Source organism: Triticum aestivum, chromosome 2B, assembly GCF_018294505.1.
Source record: "Triticum aestivum cultivar Chinese Spring chromosome 2B, IWGSC CS RefSeq v2.1, whole genome shotgun sequence".
Classification (NCBI taxonomy): Eukaryota; Viridiplantae; Streptophyta; class Magnoliopsida; order Poales; family Poaceae; genus Triticum; species Triticum aestivum.
The window spans coordinates 176,633,506-176,655,222 of record NC_057798.1 but is presented as its reverse complement, the minus strand read 5'-3'; the positions used below and the strand labels follow the sequence as shown (position 1 = coordinate 176,655,222).

The 21,717-nt window shown below is 46.7% G+C and overlaps 1 protein-coding gene across 4 annotated transcripts; it reads left to right on the top strand.

The window, feature by feature from the left end:
* The first annotated feature begins 8,962 nt into the window (after positions 1-8,962).
* On the top strand, positions 8,963-12,684 carry LOC123044191 (uncharacterized). Of its 4 annotated transcripts, none has more exons than XM_044466857.1 (12): positions 8,963-9,197; positions 9,360-9,464; positions 9,550-9,688; positions 10,316-10,407; positions 10,483-10,689; positions 10,839-11,066; positions 11,173-11,233; positions 11,318-11,442; positions 11,526-11,755; positions 11,866-11,952; positions 12,034-12,124; positions 12,344-12,684. In XM_044466857.1, the coding sequence occupies exons 1-9, from the start codon at positions 9,042-9,044 to the stop codon at positions 11,655-11,657; spliced, it is 1,245 nt and encodes a 414-aa protein (XP_044322792.1). In that variant the 5' UTR covers positions 8,963-9,041; the 3' UTR covers positions 11,658-11,755; positions 11,866-11,952; positions 12,034-12,124; positions 12,344-12,684. The 4 variants fall into 4 exon arrangements, with proteins under 4 accessions (XP_044322792.1, XP_044322790.1, XP_044322791.1 ...); XM_044466855.1 differs by having other exon boundaries at positions 10,313-10,407; XM_044466856.1 differs by having other exon boundaries at positions 11,526-11,952.
* The last annotated feature ends 9,033 nt before the right edge of the window (positions 12,685-21,717 follow it).

The following is a 21,717-nucleotide window of genomic DNA, read 5'->3' as shown; positions in this document are numbered from 1 at the left end:
CGAGCCACCCCGAGCTCGGATCTCACCCGGACCCGGCTCAAGCGAGCGGCGCAACCCGACAAAGGTGGCGGACGTCACTAATAGACGGCCCCGGCCTCCCCGTCGCACGCGGGGCCGTGCGTAGGATCTTGCCTGCGGGCCCGACCGAAACCACCGCGTGACCGTGGCCCCAGCCGTGCCCGCGGTCCATCCATCATGAACCCCAAGGCAATCCGCCCTTGGGTGCGCCATCCGAGCAGATTGGACGACGCAGACAGCCCAGAGAGCCACCCATGGCACGCCACCGCGCAATGAACGGCGCGGAGGCCCTCCTCGCCCGCGAAGGCTCCTAGAGGGCGGGTACTCAACATCCTTTAGTGGATTGTATGTATGTAATTCTTTTTTTTTTGAGGAACACCCAGACACCACTTAAATTACAGAGGGTACGGTATTACAATCCTCTGCCAGGATGCTACTAAGGGTATCTGGACATTTTCCAAATAGGCTGAAGTTTCCTTGTCTTCTCGCCATAGCGGCTAGCTCGTGTGCTAGTTTGTTGCTGGATCTTTTCGTTGCACTGAATGTTACCCCACTGAACTTCTTCTCCAAATCCCAAACATCTGTGATTAAGGCAAACTGTGTGGATTGGTTACTTGCTCTATGGTTAAGAAGGCTGATAATTGTTGCACAGTACGACTCCATGCACACACGCCCATAAAAGTACTTGTTTAGTACTGTCAATCCATGCAGTACCGCAGCCAGTTCAGCTTCTTCTGGGCCATTGCATGTTCCCAGTCGCTGCCCGCAGCTGAGCGCAACCACGCCCAGGTGGTCTCTGACGACGATCCCCGCCACAGCTTCCCCTGAAGTAGGCAAAAACGTCGCATCTGAATTCATTTTCCATGTACCCATCGCTGGCGGCTCCCACTTGCTCTCATCGTTTATATTAGGGCATGCTTCTCGCCCCACAGAATTGCTTGTGTGATTCCCCTCGATGGTACAGTGTACCTTTTTTACTGCGGGAACACAACCCAGTATGCATCTTCCCTTTTCTAATTTCCTCCCGCCGCTGGTCTTCGTCCACTTTGCCCTGTCGGCCGACTCGGGGTTGGTCATTCTCGCTGACGTAGTCTTTTGATCCTTCTTTGCTGATTTCTTCCAAAAATCTCGTCAAAAATTGGACTGGCTGGCCAATTGTAGCCCTGCCATCTACATGGACACAATTATCTCGCAGCCACCATGCTCTCCATAGAAGAAGGAGGATCCTTGTCCTGTCCTCCATGTCTCCGTTCCCCAGCAGGTTTTGTAGCCAATCCTTGCCTGAAAAATGAAAACAATTTTCTGCGGGTAGGTTCCAGTGCTCCCTCATCTCTTCTCTTAGTGCTCTTGCTTTTGTGCAATTTATTGTCGCATGGAACTCATCCTCCTTCTCTTTGCCACAAATGCTGCATATATTATCCACCTCCGGTGTTCTCTTCCATTTATTATTCTTCGTAGGGAGTGTTTCTGTTGCAACTTGCCACGCAAAGATCCTAACCTTTCCAGGGACCTTTGTCTTCCATATTAGGTCCCATATACTTCTGTTATCCGCATCATTAGCGGAGCTGGACGCGTTTAGGTCGCCGTGGTATTTAAGGTTTGCACCAATCTTATACGCACTACGCACAGAGAAAACGCCTGACCTTTCTCATGCCATGCTATACAGTCCTTCACGTTACTTGTCGGGATCCTTATTTTGCAGATTTCTTCTGCGTCATACTCATGGAATAGTTGGTGCACAAGATCCACATCCCATTATTTCCTCCCTGCCAACATCAACTGATTCACCCATCTCAATCTTGATCTCCTCTTAAATTCTGTTATCTTTAAACCGCTCTTTCTCGATACCCATTGGTCTCTTTGGATTTTTATTTTTTCTCCACTGCCTACTCTCCAAATAAGACCCTTTTTCAGAAGCTCCAGCCCATGCTCAATGCCCCTCCACGCTTGAGACGCGTCCGATGCAAAAACTATCCATGAGTTCACCTCTCGGGTAGTATTTGGATTTTAGAACTCTTGCACAAAGGCTATCGGGGTTTTGTAGTAGGCGCCAACCTTGTCTTGCTAGTAAGGCTTGATTGAAAATTTGCATGTCCCGGAAGCCAATTCCCCCTGCTCTCTTTGGTTTAACCATTTGGTCCCATGCCATCCAGTGCACCTTTCTCTTCTCTCCATCCTCGCCCCACCAAAACTCTCTGATCAGTCATTCGTACTTGTCGTAGAAGCCCGCAGAAAATTTGAAAACCCCCATAGCGAAGGTGGGTAAGGCTTGCGCAATTGCCTTGACGTTTACCTCCTTGGCTGCAAAGGACATATGCCTCCCTGCCCAGTCATTGCATCTCTTGCGGAATCTATCCATGATAGGCTGAAAATGATCGTCCTTCATTCTTCCATCTGGGGTTGGGAGTCCCAGGTATTTACTCTCGAAGGTGGAAGCCTCACACGCAAGAATGTTTTTGATTTCTTCCTGTACGTCCATCGGACAGTGTTCACTGAATAAAATCGAGCATTTTCTACTATTCAAAAGCTGCCATGTACACTTCTGGAACAGAGTAAGGGCTCTTTTCACTACTCTGGCTTGGTCACTAGATGCTTTAAAGAAAACCAGACTATCATCCGCGAACAACAGGTTTGAGATACCCGGGCTATTGCGAGCCACCTTTATGGGCGAAATATTCCCTCCACGAACCTCTCTGTTAAAGATAGAGGCAAGGCCATCAGCAACAAAAAGAAACAAATACGGGCTCAGTGGGTCACCTTGTCGGAGTCCCCTTGATGGGCAGAATGCTTCCAGCATTTCCCCATTCAACCTCACTAAAAACCGGACAGATTTCACACATTTCATAATCCAGCTTATCCACAAGGCACTAAATCCCATTTTCTCCATAGCACTTTCAAGGAAGTCCAAATCCACTCTATCATACGCCTTGGCAAGGTCTAGCTTATATGCACAGTATGTATTGTGGGGGGTTTTGCTCTGCTGAATCTTATGAAAACATTCAAATGCAATAATCGCATTATCCGTAATCAACCTTCCTGGAACAAACGCGCTCTGCGTTTCTGAGATTAATTCGTTCAGAAAAGGCCTCATATGATTAACCAAGCACTTCGAGATAACTTTATAAATTACATTACATAGGCTAATCGGCCGGAAGTCTCTTAAGTTCTGTGGATCATTTCCTTTGGGGATGAGCACAATGGCTGTGTCGTTGATTCCCTCTGGCATAATGCCCTCCGCAAAAAACCTCTGCACTGCGGCTATCACATCTTCCTTTAGAGTGTCCCAGTTGCGTTGGAAGAAACGTGCGGGGAAGCCGTCGGGGCCAGGCGCTTTGAGAGGGCCAATCTGAAAAAGGGCATCACCGATTTCTTTTTTCGTGAACTCCTTCGTTAGGTTCCTGTTCATCGTGGCAACATATCAATCAATTCAAAAGGCTCAACCCCCTCTTCCTTCTTGTACAAATCCTTGAAGAAATCTGTAGCCAGTCTGTTTAGAGCCTCTTTTTCCTCTACCCATACACCATCATTATTTTTCAGTTTTTTTATAGCATTCTTCTTTTGCCTCCACGTTGCTTTCCTATGAAAGAACTTTGTATTTTGATTCCCTTCTTTGATCCATGCCGCCCGAGAGCGCTGTCTCCACATAATTTCCTCCCTCAGTAGTAGTTCATCCAGTTCAGCCCCTGTTTGCTTGATCAACTCCTCATTCTCTCCTTGCCTCGATTTTTCGGTGAGCTCCTTTAGCTTCTGTCGTTTCTTTTTAATGTTCCATGTGACAGACCCAAAATCCTTTCGAGACCAGGTCATCAACGATTTCTGAACCTCTCCCAGTTTTTGTGCCACCCCTGCTAGTGTGCTTGCAGCGCCTTCCTTACTCCACGCCTTCTTTACAGTCGGTTCCAACGTATTTACTCTTTCCCACATCATCTCGTATCTGAAATTTTTCTTTCTGTTCGACATATGGACCTTATCCAGAGTGAGAAGCAAGGGGAAGTGGTCTGATCTTGAGGTAACAATATGTTGTATCTGACCATGCGGGAACAAATCCATCCATTGTCCTGATGCCACTCCCCTGTCTAATCGAGCCTTCGCATTTGCCTTCCCCTTTTGATTGTTATCAAAGGTCCATGCCGGCCCTCTGTATCCCAGATCATATAGGTCACACCATCCCAACACTTCCCTGAAGTTGCTCATGTGTCGTTCAGATCGCTTTGCGGCAGAAAAGTGTTCTCCTTGCCACATAGTTTCATTGAAGCCACCAATCATCATCCAAGGTTCTGCTGATCTAGGCTTTATTCTCCAGATTAGGTTCCACATATGGTATCTCTCTTGGGCACGCGGCTCACCATACACAAATGTACCTCTCCAGAGTGGGCTGTTGAGGGAATCCCGGATATGAACATCAATGTAACGCGAACCATAAGAGAGCAGATTTATTTCAACGCTATCGTCCCAAAAGAGGGCGATGCCGACACCCTTGCCAACTCCATCATGGGTGATACAATTCTTGAGTCCTATTCTATCTCTTATTCTTTTAACGCTCTCTTCACACTGTCGTGTCTCTGAAATGAACACAACAGAGGGGCGATGGGTATGCACTAGGCACACCAATTCCCGAACCGTACCAGGGTGGCCCAAGCCCCGGCAGTTCCAGCTTAAGATCGTCATTCCTCCTGACGGGCGCTCTCTGTCGCGCCCGCCAGTTCCCCGATAGCCCCTTCACCGGTAGCTTCCTTTCCACCTAACACCCTTGCTCCTCCCTCCTCCTTTCCCTCCACATCACCTCTCTGTTTTTTACACATGTCCCCTATTACAACAGATTCTCTAGTATTAACCAAAACTGGTGCAGCCGTGTCGCCTATAGCTCTCTTGCCAAGCACCGAGTCCATATCCCCTGATCCTTTCCTTCCCTTGAACCGACTAATGTACCTCTTAGCTTTGACCTTTAACCATGTATCCTATGTCTTCTCCGTATCGCTGATCTGTCTGGTCTGTTCTCTGTCTTGGACAGCCAAGCCATCCACCTTGCCCGCTTCATATGAAACCTGCACCTTCCCTGTCTTCGCCCCCGTATCTCCTGGAATGACAGCAGCAGCAGCGGCAGGTGAGGCCTTGACCGTGTCCGGTCCAAACCCTGGCGGATAGGGAGGGGTTGTTGCACCCGCAATGTTGTGAGCGAGCGGGGTTTTGTCGATGTCGCCCCCCGCCCTGATAGCCGGAGTTGTAGTTGGTGCAGTGTTTGCGCCAGCCTAGGCCATGGCTGGAGTAGAGACCGTGGTCAGCGCGGGTTGTGCCGGGTCCGTCGCCATGTTTTCGCCGATGCTTGTTTTCCTTGCACCGTCCTGTCCATGGCCTTCACTCACTCTGAGCGCGCTCACCGCGGCGATCGCCGCTTGTACAGCCGGGTCCAGTAGTACATCATCAGAGATATCCCTGTACCTTACCATCTCCTGTGAGCGAGCATGCACCACCCTCTTGTCCCTGCCAAGTTTCTCCCAGGCCAACTTGGCCGGTGCTGTCCATGCATCCCCATCCAACTCGGACCCAAAGTGCAGGAACTGTCTGGCGCTGCACGCATCGGGCGCCATGAATCCTCCCTTGTTTTTGCTTGATTTGTAGGGCGATGCTCTCATCGCACCTGTGAACCTCACTGTTTGATCATCTATCGACAGCCTGCAGTCCCTCTCCCCATGTCCTATATGCTCACAGTACATATAGAAAACGGGGGGCTCTCTCATACTTGACATCTAGGTCCATTTGTTCCTCCACCCCTAACTCTCTAGGACCGATCTCACGCAGGAGAGGAGTGTTTACATCATGTTCTACCCGTACACGGAGAAATTCAGAGATAATATTCCCAAACTTATTAGCATCTACTCCCAAAACTTTCCCCAAAAGGCCACCCAGCGCCCATCTGATCTCCTCCGAGAGCATGAGAGGTGGTACATCATAGATGCACGCCCAGATTGGCATGACGTTCACCGGCACGTCTGACGCCTTGCCCTGTTCATCAAAGGGAACAATGAGGAATGCATCCTTACGGTGTGTCCAAGGGCCGTTCTGCAGGACGTGCCGGCGATCACCCTCACGCTCGAATTCGAGCATGAAGCGATTGTTGCGGAGAGGCGTGTAGCTGAGCAGTCCGTGCAGCCCCCACTTGCTCTTCAGTTCACCAAACAGGCCCGCCGTGCTGAAGGGGAGCACGGAGAAGAAGTACCCCACAGCGAGCCAGCGGGTACTCATGGCAGCCCTTGCCCTTGTCAGGTCGAGTTCGATCGTTGGCGCGCCATGCCACGCCGCTGGTGCCGCTGCCGGGCCAGGGGGAGGGGCCGGCAGAGCATTGCCCCCTGCCCGCCATGTGATGAGGAGCCTCGCTCCATTCTCCTGCCCCCGCGCTCGCCGCCATTCGAAGGGGCGACCTCGAGCCTGCTCTCGGTGGCTTGCTGCTTCATCTTGCGATCGCTGGTGTTCTCCATCTCGTGCTCAAGGGCAGGCGTATGGTGTTCTTGCGGCTGTGGTGTGGAGTCTCCCAGTATTGTGCATATCTTTTTATACACGTAGCCATGGCTCACACAAGGAAATAGATCCCTTTTGATTGATTTCATCCTTACACACCTGTATGGGGGATCCCCGGTTTGGGTGAATTTGATGTGTTTCTGAATCAGGCATATGGTCACTCCCCCATCATCCACCTGGCTCCCTTTAATTCTTCCCTCGGACTCAAAATCCTCTACCATCTGTTCACTCCCCCCCTGATCCGTCAGAAACACCATCTGTCCATCTGCGCAATCCTGGGTCGGGGTAGGAAGCATAGCACCACAAATCATTTCTTTCTCTGAATCACCATCTGGGCCACTCTCAATCTTCTCCTTTATTCCCAATCCTTTCCCTGCAATCCGGGATTTGTTGATCAGATCTTGATCCCTCTGGCTCCAATCCAATCCGCCCTTAACTGCCTCTAAATTTGATCTGTTTCCTTCCATGGTCCTGCGGAATCGATCCATCCCTTCGCGTACACGCCCCAATATCTCCTTCGATCTTGGCTCACAGTATCTCTCCAATCCCCCCGAGGATGCCCCTCCTGCCCTCGTCCGCTTAACCAGCGAGCGGATCGCTACTCCCATCCTCTTCCGGATCTCCCGGAGCCCTAGCGGGTCCTCCTCGATGAGATCGCGGTGCCCTGGGGATGTAGGCACTCTCTCTCTCTCTCTCTCTCTCTCTCTCTCTTGGTTGGGAGGGCGGTGGAAGGCCCCGGCGGTGGCGAGGGCGCACCGGCGGGCAGTCGCCCGGGGGTCGCCTCCCGAGAGGGGGGAGCGTGATTTTCGGGAGTCATTTTCGGTGACTATATCTTTTATCCCGAAAAAAAGTACATCGTGAAATTTGTTTTGCAAAACAAATATACACAAGAGTTTGTGCGACAAAAGTTGAACAAACGATCTATAAATCATCCTATTTCTTTTAGTATAAAAAAAATGCAGTCGACATTGCGGGAGGCTTCGCTGCGATTTGTGGCATCTGTCCTCCGACTCAACGTTCGGTACTCGGCACCGTTTTCCTTCTCCTTTTCCCTCCTCCTGTGCTGCCAAAACCTCCCAAATCGCGCTCCAACCAACGCACCGTCTTTGGCCCCAAATCCGACGCCGCCGCCTCGCGCCCCACCGAACCTCCTTAGCGCCACCGCCAATCACCCTCTCCGGCTCCACAATGGAGGACGGCGACATCACGGCCAGGGCCAAGCGCATCGTCGAGCTCAAGAGAGATGGGCGCATCGCGGCGGCGCTGGAGAAGGCCGAAGCCCTCGCCGCGGAGCACCCTAGGTCCCTCACCGCCGCCTGCCTCCTGGGGGACCTCCACTATTCCGTCGCCATCGGCGCCCGCGCGGCTGCCGCTGGCTCGGAGAAGGAGCCGGCCGACGCGGAGTCGCACCTCCGTCAAGGTCGCGACGCGCTCTTGACGGCGAAGTCGCTCGCCCCCGACAACGCCGACATCGCAGTCGCGTTAGCTGACCTCCTCGCCGAGTCGTCGATGTACCTCGAGGCAGAGGCCGAGCTGCGTCGCGCTATGGACATGGACGCCACAGCAGCGCCCGAGTCCTCCCAGAGCCCTGTCTCCTCCACTCGGCGCGAGAGGAGGCAATCCTATCAAAGGGTGATCAATCGGCTAGTTGCGCATGAGGCAGGGAGGCTCATGGACGTCGCCAAGAGCGACGACGTTGCTGCAAAGCGCAAGCTGCAGGCGCTGCAGGCGCTGAAGGAAGCAAGGGATCTCGCCATGCGCTTCCCGGGCTCGGCGCGTGCGCGGTTATTGGGCCCCTTCCTAGAGCTCCAGTATATGCTTGCCGTTTCCCGGGAGCATAAGGATCCTTCCTGGAGCAATGGCGTGGAACGCCTTGTCTGCGATGCAGTAGGAGCAGCCAAGGAATTCCCCAATTCTACCGCTGCTGCTTTGTTTCAGGCGCGACTTCTGTTCGTTTGTGGCAATCACATTGATGCAGAGGGCGAGTGCCACCGAGCCCTTGCACTGCAGCACCCTACAGATCCTGTGGAAGATTGCATTCCGACTGGATCCATCAGAGGAGAGGATCCTCAAAGCAGGTTGAGTTCGGTAACTAGGCTGTTCCGTGATTTACTTGACAAGATCCTGCAGTCTGCTGAATCATACTGGGAAAACTGTTTGACATCTGAGAAGAGGCAGAGTTTCTTGTCCGTGAGAATCGATGCGCTAGAGAACAAGTGCAAGATGGTTGAACACTCGTATGATTTCAGTGTATCAAGCGCCTGTAGGTTCTTCAAGGAGCATAAGTCTTGGAGGTCCTGGGTGTGTCCCCTCTGCAGTGCAAAGCATACAAGCACTAGATTGCTCCTAAAGCACATGGTGAAGAGACATTCGCGGTCAGTATTGCGGAGGCTACAGGACATTGTAGATCCGACAGTTGAGCCAGAGAGCGATTGTCTCCTGGAAGGTTTGTTGTTGGCAAGGACTCGGAGAATCATGATACCATCTGCTTCAAAGAAAGGGATGAGATGTTCAGATTACTTTTCTTGGAACCGAACCGTGGAGAAGTAGCAAAGCCAGTGGACAAATTTCATCAAGACCAGCAGAGCCAAGGAACTCTACTCCTGGAGAACATCAAGAAGAACATGGTGAATTTGCCTACGCATAAATCCGCAACATATGAGGTTATGCGATGCTGCTAATTTCTGTTTTGTGTTTATAAGCATTATATGCGTCATACTTACCTTGTGCAGTACATATTACATGCTTGCTGGCTGCTGCATAGGAAGTTGATAGCTAATGATTTGCAGCCGTTTTTTCTAATAAAATTTTGCTTTGCACTGCAGTCAAGTAACCTGCAAGAAATCAGAGAGCTCTGGCTCCAGTTCCTCGAATGTGCTGTTCTGGACTATGGCAAATCCATCGTGACACTGGCGCGCTCATATCTTTGGGTTTGTTCTGCATAATGTCTATCCCTTTTGCATCTCACTTGGTTATTGGTTCAAGACTTGGATTCACTTATTTCTGTTTCTCCAGGATGAATTTAGAAAATGTATGGCTGGAGATAGAGAAGCCCTACGTCAAAAGATCTCTGCGGATGACATTGAGACCACCTTTTCCAGTCACAGTGCTGTTGATAAAGAGACAATGAAAGAGGAAGTGCTCTATCAAACAGGTACTTTCTCTGTGCCAATATTTATTAAGAAACTACAATTTCTTCCTGACATGGCACTACCAAGGGAAAAAAGGAGGTTCCATAATTGCAATACTTCAAGTGATCACAACCAGAAAATGAACTTGACATATGTCAGGAATACATAATTTAGTCTGGATACTTGCCAAGCCGTCATGCATATTTTCAGCCTTCAACGAGGGTGAATCTTATTTCCTTTGACGTTTGTACTCTAGGGATCTTGGAGCTGCAAGCAGATGGGCGTATTGCAGTTCAAGAATCTTATAATTAACAAAACGCAATGCTCAGAATCAGTAATAGGATACAATATTCAGAGTCAGTAGTTGATGAAAAAAGCAAATCTAACTTAAACTTTCAGGTGCAGGTTCTGTTGGTTTCCTCCGGTTACCAAAATATCATAATACTGGCGAAAGGTTTATGCTCACTTATGTCTGAGAAGAGAAATGATTTCTGCATAAAAGCATTATACAACATATAATTTGGTAGCGAACAGGATTTCAGAAGCACTTGTTCCAGCCATATTTGAGTATCTTTTTCTTATATATTATTATTCTCTGTATTCAATTAATGTTCATACAAAGTCAAAGGTTAATTATGATCTCAAAGCAGGAGAAACACCAACTCTTACTGCTGACCAAGATACTCGTGACTCCCCAAGTTCAAACTCTCATGACATCAATTTGGTGGATATTATCCTCAGGGTAGGCAACTTATGATTTTGAAAAATGGATTTAATCATTCTGCTGCGGAACTTTTCTGAACTTCTCCAAATGCAGACATTATGGTGCATGGAGCCTCTCCTTGATGAAGTTATGAAGACAAAGCCTATCTGCTCCAAGCATGGCCACGGTGAACCATGTGTCGGTGTCATCGTTCACAAGATCTTACACTTGTGGGAGAAGGCAGAAGATCACCAGCAACAACTGCTCCCTCTAGCCAACACAGTGTGCAGAACCTTGGAGGATGACAATTGCTTTGACGAGGTACACATATTTAATATCCATGCTTATCATTTCTCCACTTATCATTCTCACTTCTGTGCGAAATATGATCATCCAGCATAGCATATTTGCATCGGAAGTACTGACCCATTGATATACAATCATGACTAATTAAGAGACGCATTCTGCAGCGGCAGGACAGAAGCAAGCGTGTATCTGACACCACAGTAGCCATTCTTAATGGACTACACTTGCCAGATGTTTGTTTACAACTTGGAATCATGTCTGATACCATGAGGCCAGAAACAGAAGCTTTTGTTTGCAAGTATCATTACCCTCCTGCTATGAAGCCCATGAGGCCAATGGGTTGTGGTTGCAAAACATGTTCACCTGGACAACTTAATGCAGATCCAAGCAAGGTTTGTTAAATTCTACAAATGTACTTATGGTTGCATACTTGCATTTGTATGTACGATCAATTTCCAGCAGCAGTGCATGTTGAGGGTAATTTATCTTTTTATGCAGGTCGAGCACATATGCAAACAGTGCAGTTCTGCTGCTCTGAAGGACCCATACTCAGCTGTTGGTAATATTTATCTGTAGGATTTGTTACTCATAAGAAAATAAAGTTACCTTGCTGAGTCTTACTGATTTGATTTTGCCATGTCAGTCATACATTGCTCAATGAAGATGGAGGATCAGCAATCACTGGCGGAAATATGGGATGATACTCTTCAACCTCTGATGACATTTGAGTACAACCATGGCACAATATTTTACGGCTTAGCCGCAATGGTATGTTCATAATAATATCTGTAAAAACTAATTTGATTATGGCCCTGAACCGTTAATGATTATGTTTTGATCTTGACATTAAGGTATTACGAGGAAGGGGAATATTGTTTGATATGAATAGCCATGAAAAGCTGTGCATGGTTTTCTGTTTTGAGATGCACACACAGTATCTTAAAACCCAACTTGGATTCACCGATATATTGAAAAGGCCGTAGAGATGTGCTGTGTTTTTCCGTGGAATGTTGGAATCGCCATGAAGTATGAATTGAGGATATTATTCCGAAGTCACATGAGAATATATTTTAAGGCCAAGGTTAAAGGAGAAGGACAAACTTGCAGATATCTTCCCATCTTATATGCACATGTGCTAATATATTCCTGCACATATCCAAGTATAAGCCACCGGATATTATTTCTTTACAGATATGCTATGTGGACAATGAGCCCGTTGGCATTGCTCGATGTGAAAGTGGATGGGTTATGTATGATGCACGCAGAGAAATCAACAGGGTAGGTGTAACATGTAACCTCTTATTGTATGCTCTAACATTTCTGCATGCTGAATCTTAATTTTTGGTAACTTCCATGTAGTGTGAAGTGCCCTGGGAGGATTTGTTTGCTATGTGCAGGGACTGCACTCCAGCAATTCTATTTTACGAGGTCATCAAATAGATTGACTGAGGTATGTTTGCATTAACATTAGTGAACCGTGTGCTACATAATGTACTATAGTTCCTTCGTCCGGAATTACTTGTCGCTCAAACGGATGTATCCAGAATAGCACATGTTCCTTGAATTCAATGTGGTTTTGTGCCAAGTAGTGTAAGTCTTGATATATCACATCTCCTTTTCTAATTTGGCGACGGCATTCAAGTTTTGATCTGTAACATCATCTTTGCAGGTAGTCCAGGTTGCCCTAGACCTGTTCCTGGTTCGTGCGTTCTGTACTCCTTCACCTGAAGATTGAGATTTGTTGATTATAATGATTTCTGAGAATGCCCCTCTGCTCGTGCGATGCCTGACAAGGAGGGTAATATGATAAGCTGAGATGGAGTAAACCGTGACGCGGCCTGCGTGCTGATTGGTGGAAAACCCTCCGGGGCCACTTGTAATGTGTGAGCAAGAGACCGAGTCGAAGCCTCCTTAGTACAGTATTAAGATGGGTTCTCTGTCCTGTAGCGTTCAGGTTGCCTATAAACATATAATGTACTCTGTCTCTCGTCTACCAATCTCTGTTTCTCATCCCCTTTGCTCTTGGTAAACGACCAGAACTGGCAGACCAATTGCCCACTCGGTCGGTTAATCATGGGTCGGTTAATCATGATGCGCCACACGTCGACGCGGGTCCCACCGACCGCTCGTCGGCCACTCATTTCCCTGCAGGCATACTTCCTTCCATAAGGCCAACACTAACGTGTGCGTTCTGTTTGGATTGGCCACGCAGACACCAAAGTCCGGTTTCGTCTGCCCAACATGGACGGACCCTATTTGACATTTGCGCCGGTTTTCAGTTTTTTTTTAAAAATAAACAGCTAGCAAAAGTCTAGTCTTACATTAATTAAAATCCACGGAACGCCTGCTCGATGGCCTCCTTGAGGGCTGCAGTGTTGGCCTCCTGATCCTCCTTCACCACTGATGGTGGTGGTGGAGCGGTGAGTGCGCACGGTGCACGGGGCGCACCCTCGAAGAAGACGACCGGAAGTGGACTGGGCGGCCCCCCTTCATCGCACGTGTGGGAGGAGTTTGGGTGGCTGACAGGCCCCCCTATGCGTGGACTTAAATACGACAGATGCGTGATGGTTAGGTGGCCGACGCGCGGGTCCAAGGCGAACACCGAGCAGACGCGCGTTGCGTCCGTCTCGTGTCTATGTGGCGCAAATCAGACGCAAATTTGGTCTGGATTTGCATCCACATGGACACCAGGCTGTAGAATATGGGTATGCGTCCGCGTGTTGGGCCGTGGCTTTTGCCCTCGTGGATCCAAACGGACACAGCTGGACAAAATTGGCCGGCTAGTTGAAGTTGCCCTACCGTCTATCTCCGCCCCTCCTTTTGCCATGGACGTGATGTAGGGTAGAGACCCTAGGTTGCCCAATCTTTCACACTTGGAGGGGATTCAAGAGGAACACGGAAGAACAAAGGAATAACTCAAGACAAGATCCAAATCACACATCCACCAAGTTGGCAAACATATGAGATCCACAAGAGTACAGGGTCATCAAGAGGAAAAGAGTACCAAGGGTAGTTTCTCCCAAATCCTATGGAGATGGGGTCTTGGTGATCTCAAGAGAACCTTTTCCCTTAGGAGGCCTTGGTGACCCTATGATGTGGATCCTTCTCCCTTAGGAGGGCTTGATAATCTTGAGAGATTCTTCTCCCTTAGGGGGGCTTGATCCTCTAGGAGGTAACTGGAGCAAAGCTCTCTCAATTTAGTTCAATATACTTTGCGAACCCTAGAAATGAGGTAGGGGATGACTATTTATAGTCTAGGACAAGATAGGGGGCGAGTGAGGGGATACATGGCCACTTGGCCGAAATGCACGCAAGCATGGCCTTATGATCCAGGTAGCTACCCAGACTGTCTGTGCAATGGCTGGATACACTGGTACGTGTCGGTGCTATACAAACGGTTTAAAATCCCTTTCCGCGACGATATTTGGAACCGTCGCCTAGTGAGTGTGGGCGATTAGGGGGTCCTTCCCACACGACCCAGAAACCGTCGGGGATATGCCCTCCTGGCACACACGCTCGGCAAAATGAGGTCTTGTGCGACCGGGAGCGACCAAATACGGTTATACGTATAGTAGTGCTCAAAAAAAAAATACAATTATACAGGCGAAATCATTTCCGGTCGTAAGTACATCCCACACAGTCAGTCCCCGCGAAACATTTTTTTTTCATATATCTGTTTATTCAAAATGTTTTACTTCTTAAACTATGCGTCTAAATCTCGAACCGTTTTCACCGTTGGATTTCTCGCGTCGAAATCTTCAAAACTAGATCTCATGTTGATAGGTTTTGACAAACTTTTTTTTTACGAAAAATACCGGACAAAAAAACCGAACCGGAAGCACGGGGTTTTTTCCTTTCCGAAAGAGGCACACCCATGCCTCTCGCCAAATCACAACCGTGCTTATCGTGGAAGGAAAAAAACAGAAAACATGTTTTTTTCGTTTCAGAGAGGCACGGCCATGACTCTCGCGAAAGCACAACCATGCCTCTCGCGGAAGGAAAAAAAAACAAAAAACAAGTTTTTTTCGTTTTCGAGAGGCACTGCCGTGCCTCTCATGAAAAAACAACCGTGCCTCTTGCGGAAGAAAAAAAAACAGAAAATACGTTTTTTCTCCGTTTCCGTGAGGCACGGCCTGACTCTGACGAAAGCAAAACCGTGCCTCTCGTAGAAAAAAACCAGAAAACACGTTTTTTTGTTTCCAAGAGACACGGCCGTGCCTCTCATGGAAGGACAACCGTGCCTCTCGCGGAAGCAAAATCGTGCCTCTCGTGAAAGGAAAAAAGACAGAAAACACGTTTTTTCTCCGTTTCCGAGAGGCACGGCCGTGACTCTGGTGAAAGCAAAATCGTGCCTCTTGCGAAAGCAAAACCGTGACTCTCGTGAAAGGAAAAAAAAGGAAACACGTTTAGCGCAAAAAAATTCAAAATTTTTATTATCCAATAGTTAAGGAAGACCGGTGGAAAACTGAAACGTCGAAAAAAACTGAAAAAAACCGTTTAAAAAACCGAAAACGCGTGTGGAAAAATAAAAAACTAAAATCCAAAAGGAGCGCCCAGAGCGCGATACGTGGCGGGCGGCTGACAGCGCGCCAAATGGCGCTGATCGTTGTGAGACTCCCGAAGGAGCGCTCGTCAACTAGTTGCTCCCTCATCTCTTGGTCCTCGTGTATCCTTGGACTTCTGTCCTGTCATATTTGTAGCGAACCCTCTTCCATATTAGCTTCTGTAGGGCCCTAGCGTCAAAAAACAAAAATAAGCTTGTGTAGGGCCCTGTTGAACCGGTTTCCTCTGTTGGCCTAGGGTTCACCTCCCTGTGTGCCTGATCAGCTCCATCGTAATCGAGATGATCCTCCTGCGGTGTTCTCTTTTCCGCTACGTGGTATCTCATCTTTGGAGAGATCTATGATATTAGAAGGTGACGCGCGCTTTGCCGCGCCGTTTTTCAGTTGTGAGCTAAGCCTCTTTTCTAAAAAAAAGGAGAAAGGCACCAAGAGCAACTATCTTTGATGTGTGAGGCTGAATTTTGAGTGCATATCTGATTTTATTTTACAACTGAAACATAGTAGACTTCAGATAAAGTGACAATTTAGGCTGAGGATGTGTCACTCTGGAAATAGACAATGAGCTTGATATTGTTACTATATTGTAAATACGAATGCAAAGAGAAACAATGTCTAATCAACCTCTAAACTATTTGCAAGCAGCAATCATTAATTTAAAGCTACAAATGGATCAAGCAACAATGTCCGTTAATAAGAGGTGGCTGGCCATAAGTGCCTCAGTAGTCTAGAGTTTTTTAGTAACTGAAAGGGGAGCTATCAGCCTGTTGCAACAGTTCATTCTAGGAGGAGCCTCATCAAGCAAGAAGTTGTGGTGAGGAACAAACAACCAAGTAGCATTCACCAAAGGCACATCACCAGTAACGACACCATATAAATGAATTTGTTAATAAGGTGTAGCTGAATTAACACCAACAAGTCGTAGGTAGCAAAACAGAAAGTTTCATTGGCATGCAGAACAAGAATACCCATATCTTCTATCCATGGAGCTTGCAATTGAATCTAAAACACAGACAAAAAAAAATAGTAGCTACAGTAATTCGTAGAAGATAGCAAGTTTAATGGAAAGAAGGGAAGTTGAAAAAAAAAGATCATTATATTTAATCAAACCGACTACAATTATTTATAAAATAAGACTTTCTACAAAACATAATAATTTTGGATAGTGTCATGCAAACACTGAGCCACGACAGTCAGTCAAACGAAGAATCATGTTGTCGCAATCAGTAGATAAGGACCATCAATAAGTCAAAAACTTAGCTGAATGATTAAAGCAAACAATCGTGTACGAACATTTAGTTGCTTGCATAAGAAATACGAACCATGATATGCGTATGGCTAGGAATTCCCTCACATAACAACAGAACATAAATTAAGGCATTCATTCCAATCGCTTAGAATAGTAAATGAAGTAATGCTGACTGAGCAACAAAATGTATTAGGTGATGAAAAGGAATCCCAAAGATACAAACCAAACGGAAAGTACATGTTTGTTATGAAAATAGGGTAGATAAATGCAGATCAATGGAAACTGAGAGGTAAAGATGATCACACATTAAATGGTTTAATTAGGAATACATGGTTTATTTCCAAACACATGTCAAAATTATATTAACCGACGCAAGAATTTTCTGAATTTCTCCTATATGGTAGCGCAAGAAATTATATTTTAGCAAGAAACAAATATTGCAAGGACACCATACAGGAGCGAATCTTGAGACCAATGCACACTCGTTCATTTTCATCTTCTATTTCAGGTACCAAATCTCATAGATAATCATGGCTGCTAGCATCATATTTATTTAAAAGATACAATTCTTGTTGAACATCTCGATTAAATCAGAATTCGAGAAACCAACATTGATCCCATTAGAACCTTGCCCTCATCATAATGGAATTCGTCATCCCCACTTGGTCAACATCCTGCAATTAAACCATATCACGTGGAGGACAAAGGGAGACTGAAGTAAAAAGGTGTGCTCACTTGGTAATGCATTTTTGGAATATCACCCTTGTAAGGATCCCTTCAATACGCAGGAAAAAAAGGAAGACCATTGAAAGTGCAATCTTGCTCTTAAAGAATATTTTTGATATTGATGACAAATCTACATATAGGGGACTAACCTTTTTTACTAAGTATATACACAGGCCATCAGTTCTCTATTTTTTTTTCTAATGAGCATCATGATCACATCGTATGAGATTTTACTCTAGCAAATTATCAATGAGGAAAGGAGCAAACAAATGAAGTATTGTGCTCTTTTCTATTTTTTGAGTAATAGGAATCCCACACTATTAAGAGGGGATCCGAGGTGTAGGTTCACATTGTGTCTCACAAATAATTTTTCACAATAGACCAAAATCCCTAGCAAAACCCCTTAGCCAAAACCTACAAATTCTCCTAGCCGGATCATCCGAACGGCTCCCCAGCTCATCCGGGCTTCACCCGGATCAGCCGGACCTTGCTCCGGATCATCCGAATAATAGGCATGTTTCATCACAGAATGGTGTGGCTGAAGCCGGATCGTCCGGACGTTCTTCCGGATCGTCCGGATCCTGTTCCACATCATTTGGGTAATCGTGCCCCTGTTTTTCATAGAACCCAGATGTTGTAGCCGGATCGTCCGGCCAGGCATCCGGATCATCCGGGACATGTCCAGATCGTCCGGGGTGGCCTCCAGTCTGTCTGGGCTGCTCGCAGCTCTGCTGCTATCTTCTGCATCCTGGCCTTCAGCCAGATCAATCCGGACAATGTCCAGATCATCCGGGTGGTGTCCCAGATCATCCGGGCTGGTCAAGTTTTGTCCAAACGGCTCAATTCTGGACATGGTATAAATAGTCCCTTACCTCTTCGAGATAAGGCTGAACATCTCACAAAAACACGCCTCAAGAACACCAGTGCTCCCCCTCTCTTGCTCATACACTAAATCCTAGATCCCGGCTTGATTCTTGAGAGTTTTGAAGAGTTGTTCCAATCAAAAGAAAGATCTTCTCCCTCTCCTTCTTGTGACCAAAGCAAATCGTGGTTTGAGCAAGTCTTGAGTCTTTCCCCTCGGATCTTGTTACTCTTGGAGGTTGGAGACTCCTAGGCGGTAGGAGTCATTAGGTGAGGAATCAACCATTGTGATTACCCTCGGAAAGTTTGTGCGGGTTTGGAGACCACCCCAAGGTCTACCACTAGTGGTTGAGAAACGCCTTCGTGGTGTTGTCTCAAAGGGAGAATAGGGTGAGACTTCGTGGCGTTGGTGTACCTTCGTGGTAACATCCACCTCTCTAACGGTAGCTTCCCTCCAAGGAAGTGAACATCGACATACATCCTCGTCTCCCGGAGTTGCGGTTATTCCTAACCCTAACTCTCTACTTGTGGTTACTTGTCTCTTAGCACTTACTTATCTCATATTGTGCTTGTTTCCTTTCATACTCGTGTTACTTGCTCAGCACTTAGTATTACTCTTGCAATTGTTAGGCTCACTCTCATATTCCGCATTATTGCCTAAAATTGCTTAGTAATAATTAGAATTTGTAATTGTACATATTCACTCCCCCTTCTAGGTCCATCTCGATCCTTTCAATTGGTATCAGAGCCTCGTGCTCTATTCTTGTGGCTTAACCGCCCTAGAGCGAGATGAACCTGGATGGGACTCCCCTGGTTGCAGATCCAAAGGATAAATGCGAGGCTTCTTCTGAAGTCAAGTCCTTTACATCTGAGGATCTGGAACGGGCCCTTGCTAAGCAAAAAGAGGAGCATGATGCTTCTCTTGAGGCCTTGATCCAAATGAGATTAGCCACGTTGTCCACGGTGCTTGCACCACTCTCGGGTGGTGCGGCTTCAAGGCCAATTGTGCCTGCTCCGTGACTTGGTCAACAACCTCCTAGCAATGAACACTCCAGTGTTCCTTGGCTTTACGCAAGACCTCAGGTTGAGAAACCGAGATATAATCCTCAAGGAAAACCTCCTTTACTTAGTTCCACTTCCAATTTTGCCTTGTGGAGAGTTGCTATGCAGGATCATCTTCGACATGGAAACGATGAGATGCTGGAGATCATGGAGTATGGTTATCATGTGGTTGATCCAAAGAACCCTACACCAAGAGAAATCTATGACAAGAATCTCAATGACACCGCAATCATGTGTATAAGGAGAGGTATGGATGAAAAGCAAAGGAGACCGTTCATACACATCACAAGTGCCAAGGAACTATGGGAAAGTATTATAAGATCCAAGACTGGCACATCTGCCCTCCGTTGTGCTCAATATGAAATTTCCAAGGGGCAATTGCAAAACTTTTTTATGGAGAAAGGTGAAACCCCCAATCAACTCCTTGAGCGTCTCATGACCCTCACTGCTGACATTGAGTCGTGTCAGTGTGACAAGACACAAGATGGATTCAACATGACTAAGCGATTCCTTGTGGACAAGTTGCTTCATGCTCTTGCCCCATATCACCATCAAATGGTGTGGGACATAAGACAACACCATACCTTCATGGAAATGACTATAGATGACATCATATCCACCTTCCAACTATTTGAAGAGTCAAAGGCTAATTCCACAAAACATCTTGCCATTCATGGTACCCCATCATCAAAGATCAATCTTGCATCGAAGGCCAAGAATGTATGTGAAGATGAGGAAAGTGAAGAGGAAGAAGAAGATGATGATGATGAAAATGGTGATGAGATTGAATCCGGTGAGGGCCCTTCATATGAAGACATGGCTCTCTTTTTCAAGAAGTTTAGCGCGGGAAAATTCAAGGGAAGATTCCAAAAGAAGAAAGTAAGAAAATGCTACAACTGTGAAGAAACCAACCACTCTCCAATGAGTGCCCTTATGAGAAGAGAGAGGATAAACCAAGGTTTCCCAAGACCTTTCCCAAGAAGAAGTTGCCAAATCCTTTGAACTCCAAGCTCAAGAAGAGAGATGGGAAAGCAATGGTTGCTCATGAAGAATCCGATCCAGATGATGTTAGTGGTGTTGCCGGAGTTGCTCAAGACTCTCAAAACACTCTGAGGTTAGTGAACAAGAGTGGTGATGTGGTCACTACAACTACATGAAAGACTACAAGGGCAACGCTCACAAGTGCCTAATGGCAAAGGCCGTGGTAGAAGATGGAGAGGACCAAAGCTCTCCTGACAAGGTCAAGGTAACCCCAGGATCAAATCCTCCTCTTTTCACTCCTTCTACTCCTAGTGATGAGTATCTTGATGTGGAGGATAGCTATGATGATGATGATGATCTAGATGATCCTATGCTTGCTAAACTTAATAAGTTCATGTGCTCCCTCAAAGGAAAGAAGCTCACTATGTTTCGTATGCTTATGGAGATGTTGAGTAAGAACACTGAAAGAACATGCGGTGCCCCCATGTTTGGTTTTGGTAATTGATGACAATCTCTATGGACTAATGGTTGCCTTGAGTTATATTTGAAGGTTTTGTCCATAGGCTTTTCTTGAAGTCCATGTGTTGTTTTCAAGGAGTTTATGAGTTGACCAAGGTGCTATTAAGGAATTATCCAAAGATTGGTCATGTGAGTGTTGAGCTTATTGCAAGCATGTTTTGAAGAAGAAGATTGTGTGATCATTCATATTTACCTTCAAGACATCACCCAAATGAAGAGAGTTGGAAAGATTCAAGGTTGATCAAGACTAAGTCAAGAGTGAATCAAGTTGATCAACTCACAAAGCGTAGAAGATATACCGAGAGGGATCAAGTGATCCCATGGTATGGTAAGCATTGTCAATTACGCTCTGTGTACTAACCCATGGTCTTCGTGAGAGTTCTTTGTGGGGTTAGGATGCGGTGTGCAAGTTCAAGTGATGCATCATGAAGAGATCAAGTGCTTGAAGCTTGCCGCCCATTGTGGTGACAATGGACTTGTGAAGATGGGCCGAAGAGTGGCTCACCCATAGTGGACTATGGGGGAGCAATCATCTAGTCTTCATCGAGCCAACTCAATCAAGAAAGGTGGTCCAACTTGAGGGAGTCAAGATCATCATCATCTAGCTCAAGTGGACCATGTGCAAGGCAAAGGTTTTCCCTTGATAGGTTTTCCATTTTACCGGTCTCATGGTGGTAGTTGGGAGACCGGGTTATAGGATCGTTTGCCGTACTATCAAGGGGGGCTCTCAAGTTGGTAGCTTGATCGTATCATTAGTAGAGAGCTCAAAACATTGCATCCTTGCATCATGTTTCTTGGTTCTTGTTTGGTTCTGTTTGTGAGTCTTATAGCTTATGGTCATCTTGATGACAAGCTTTAGTTCATCGAAAACGGAGTTTGCATGCGTCTTCTATGATGTTTTCGGTGTTGGAGGTTTTACCGGTCTTATCCGAGGAAGGGTTCTCACCATTTTATTTTGGGACTTTTCACATTTGCTTTTTATTGGTATTTCTCTCAAGATTGTGTTAGCCCTTTTTGCTAGCTTTCCAACAAACTTGGTTTCGTCGAATTCGGAGTTCGTTTGGAGAAGTTGTGGTAGTTTTGGTG

Bases quoted from the DNA above. Each gene is read 5' to 3' on its own strand.
- LOC123044191 (XM_044466855.1), top strand. From the start codon at position 9,042: ATGTTCAGATTACTTTTCTTGGAACCGAACCGTGGAGAAGTAGCAAAG. The intron at 10,408-10,482 runs GTAGGCAACTTA...CTCCAAATGCAG, and splicing joins TGGTGGATATTATCCTCAGG to ACATTATGGTGCATGGAGCC. The intron at 11,067-11,172 runs GTTTGTTAAATT...CTTTTTATGCAG, and splicing joins TTAATGCAGATCCAAGCAAG to GTCGAGCACATATGCAAACA.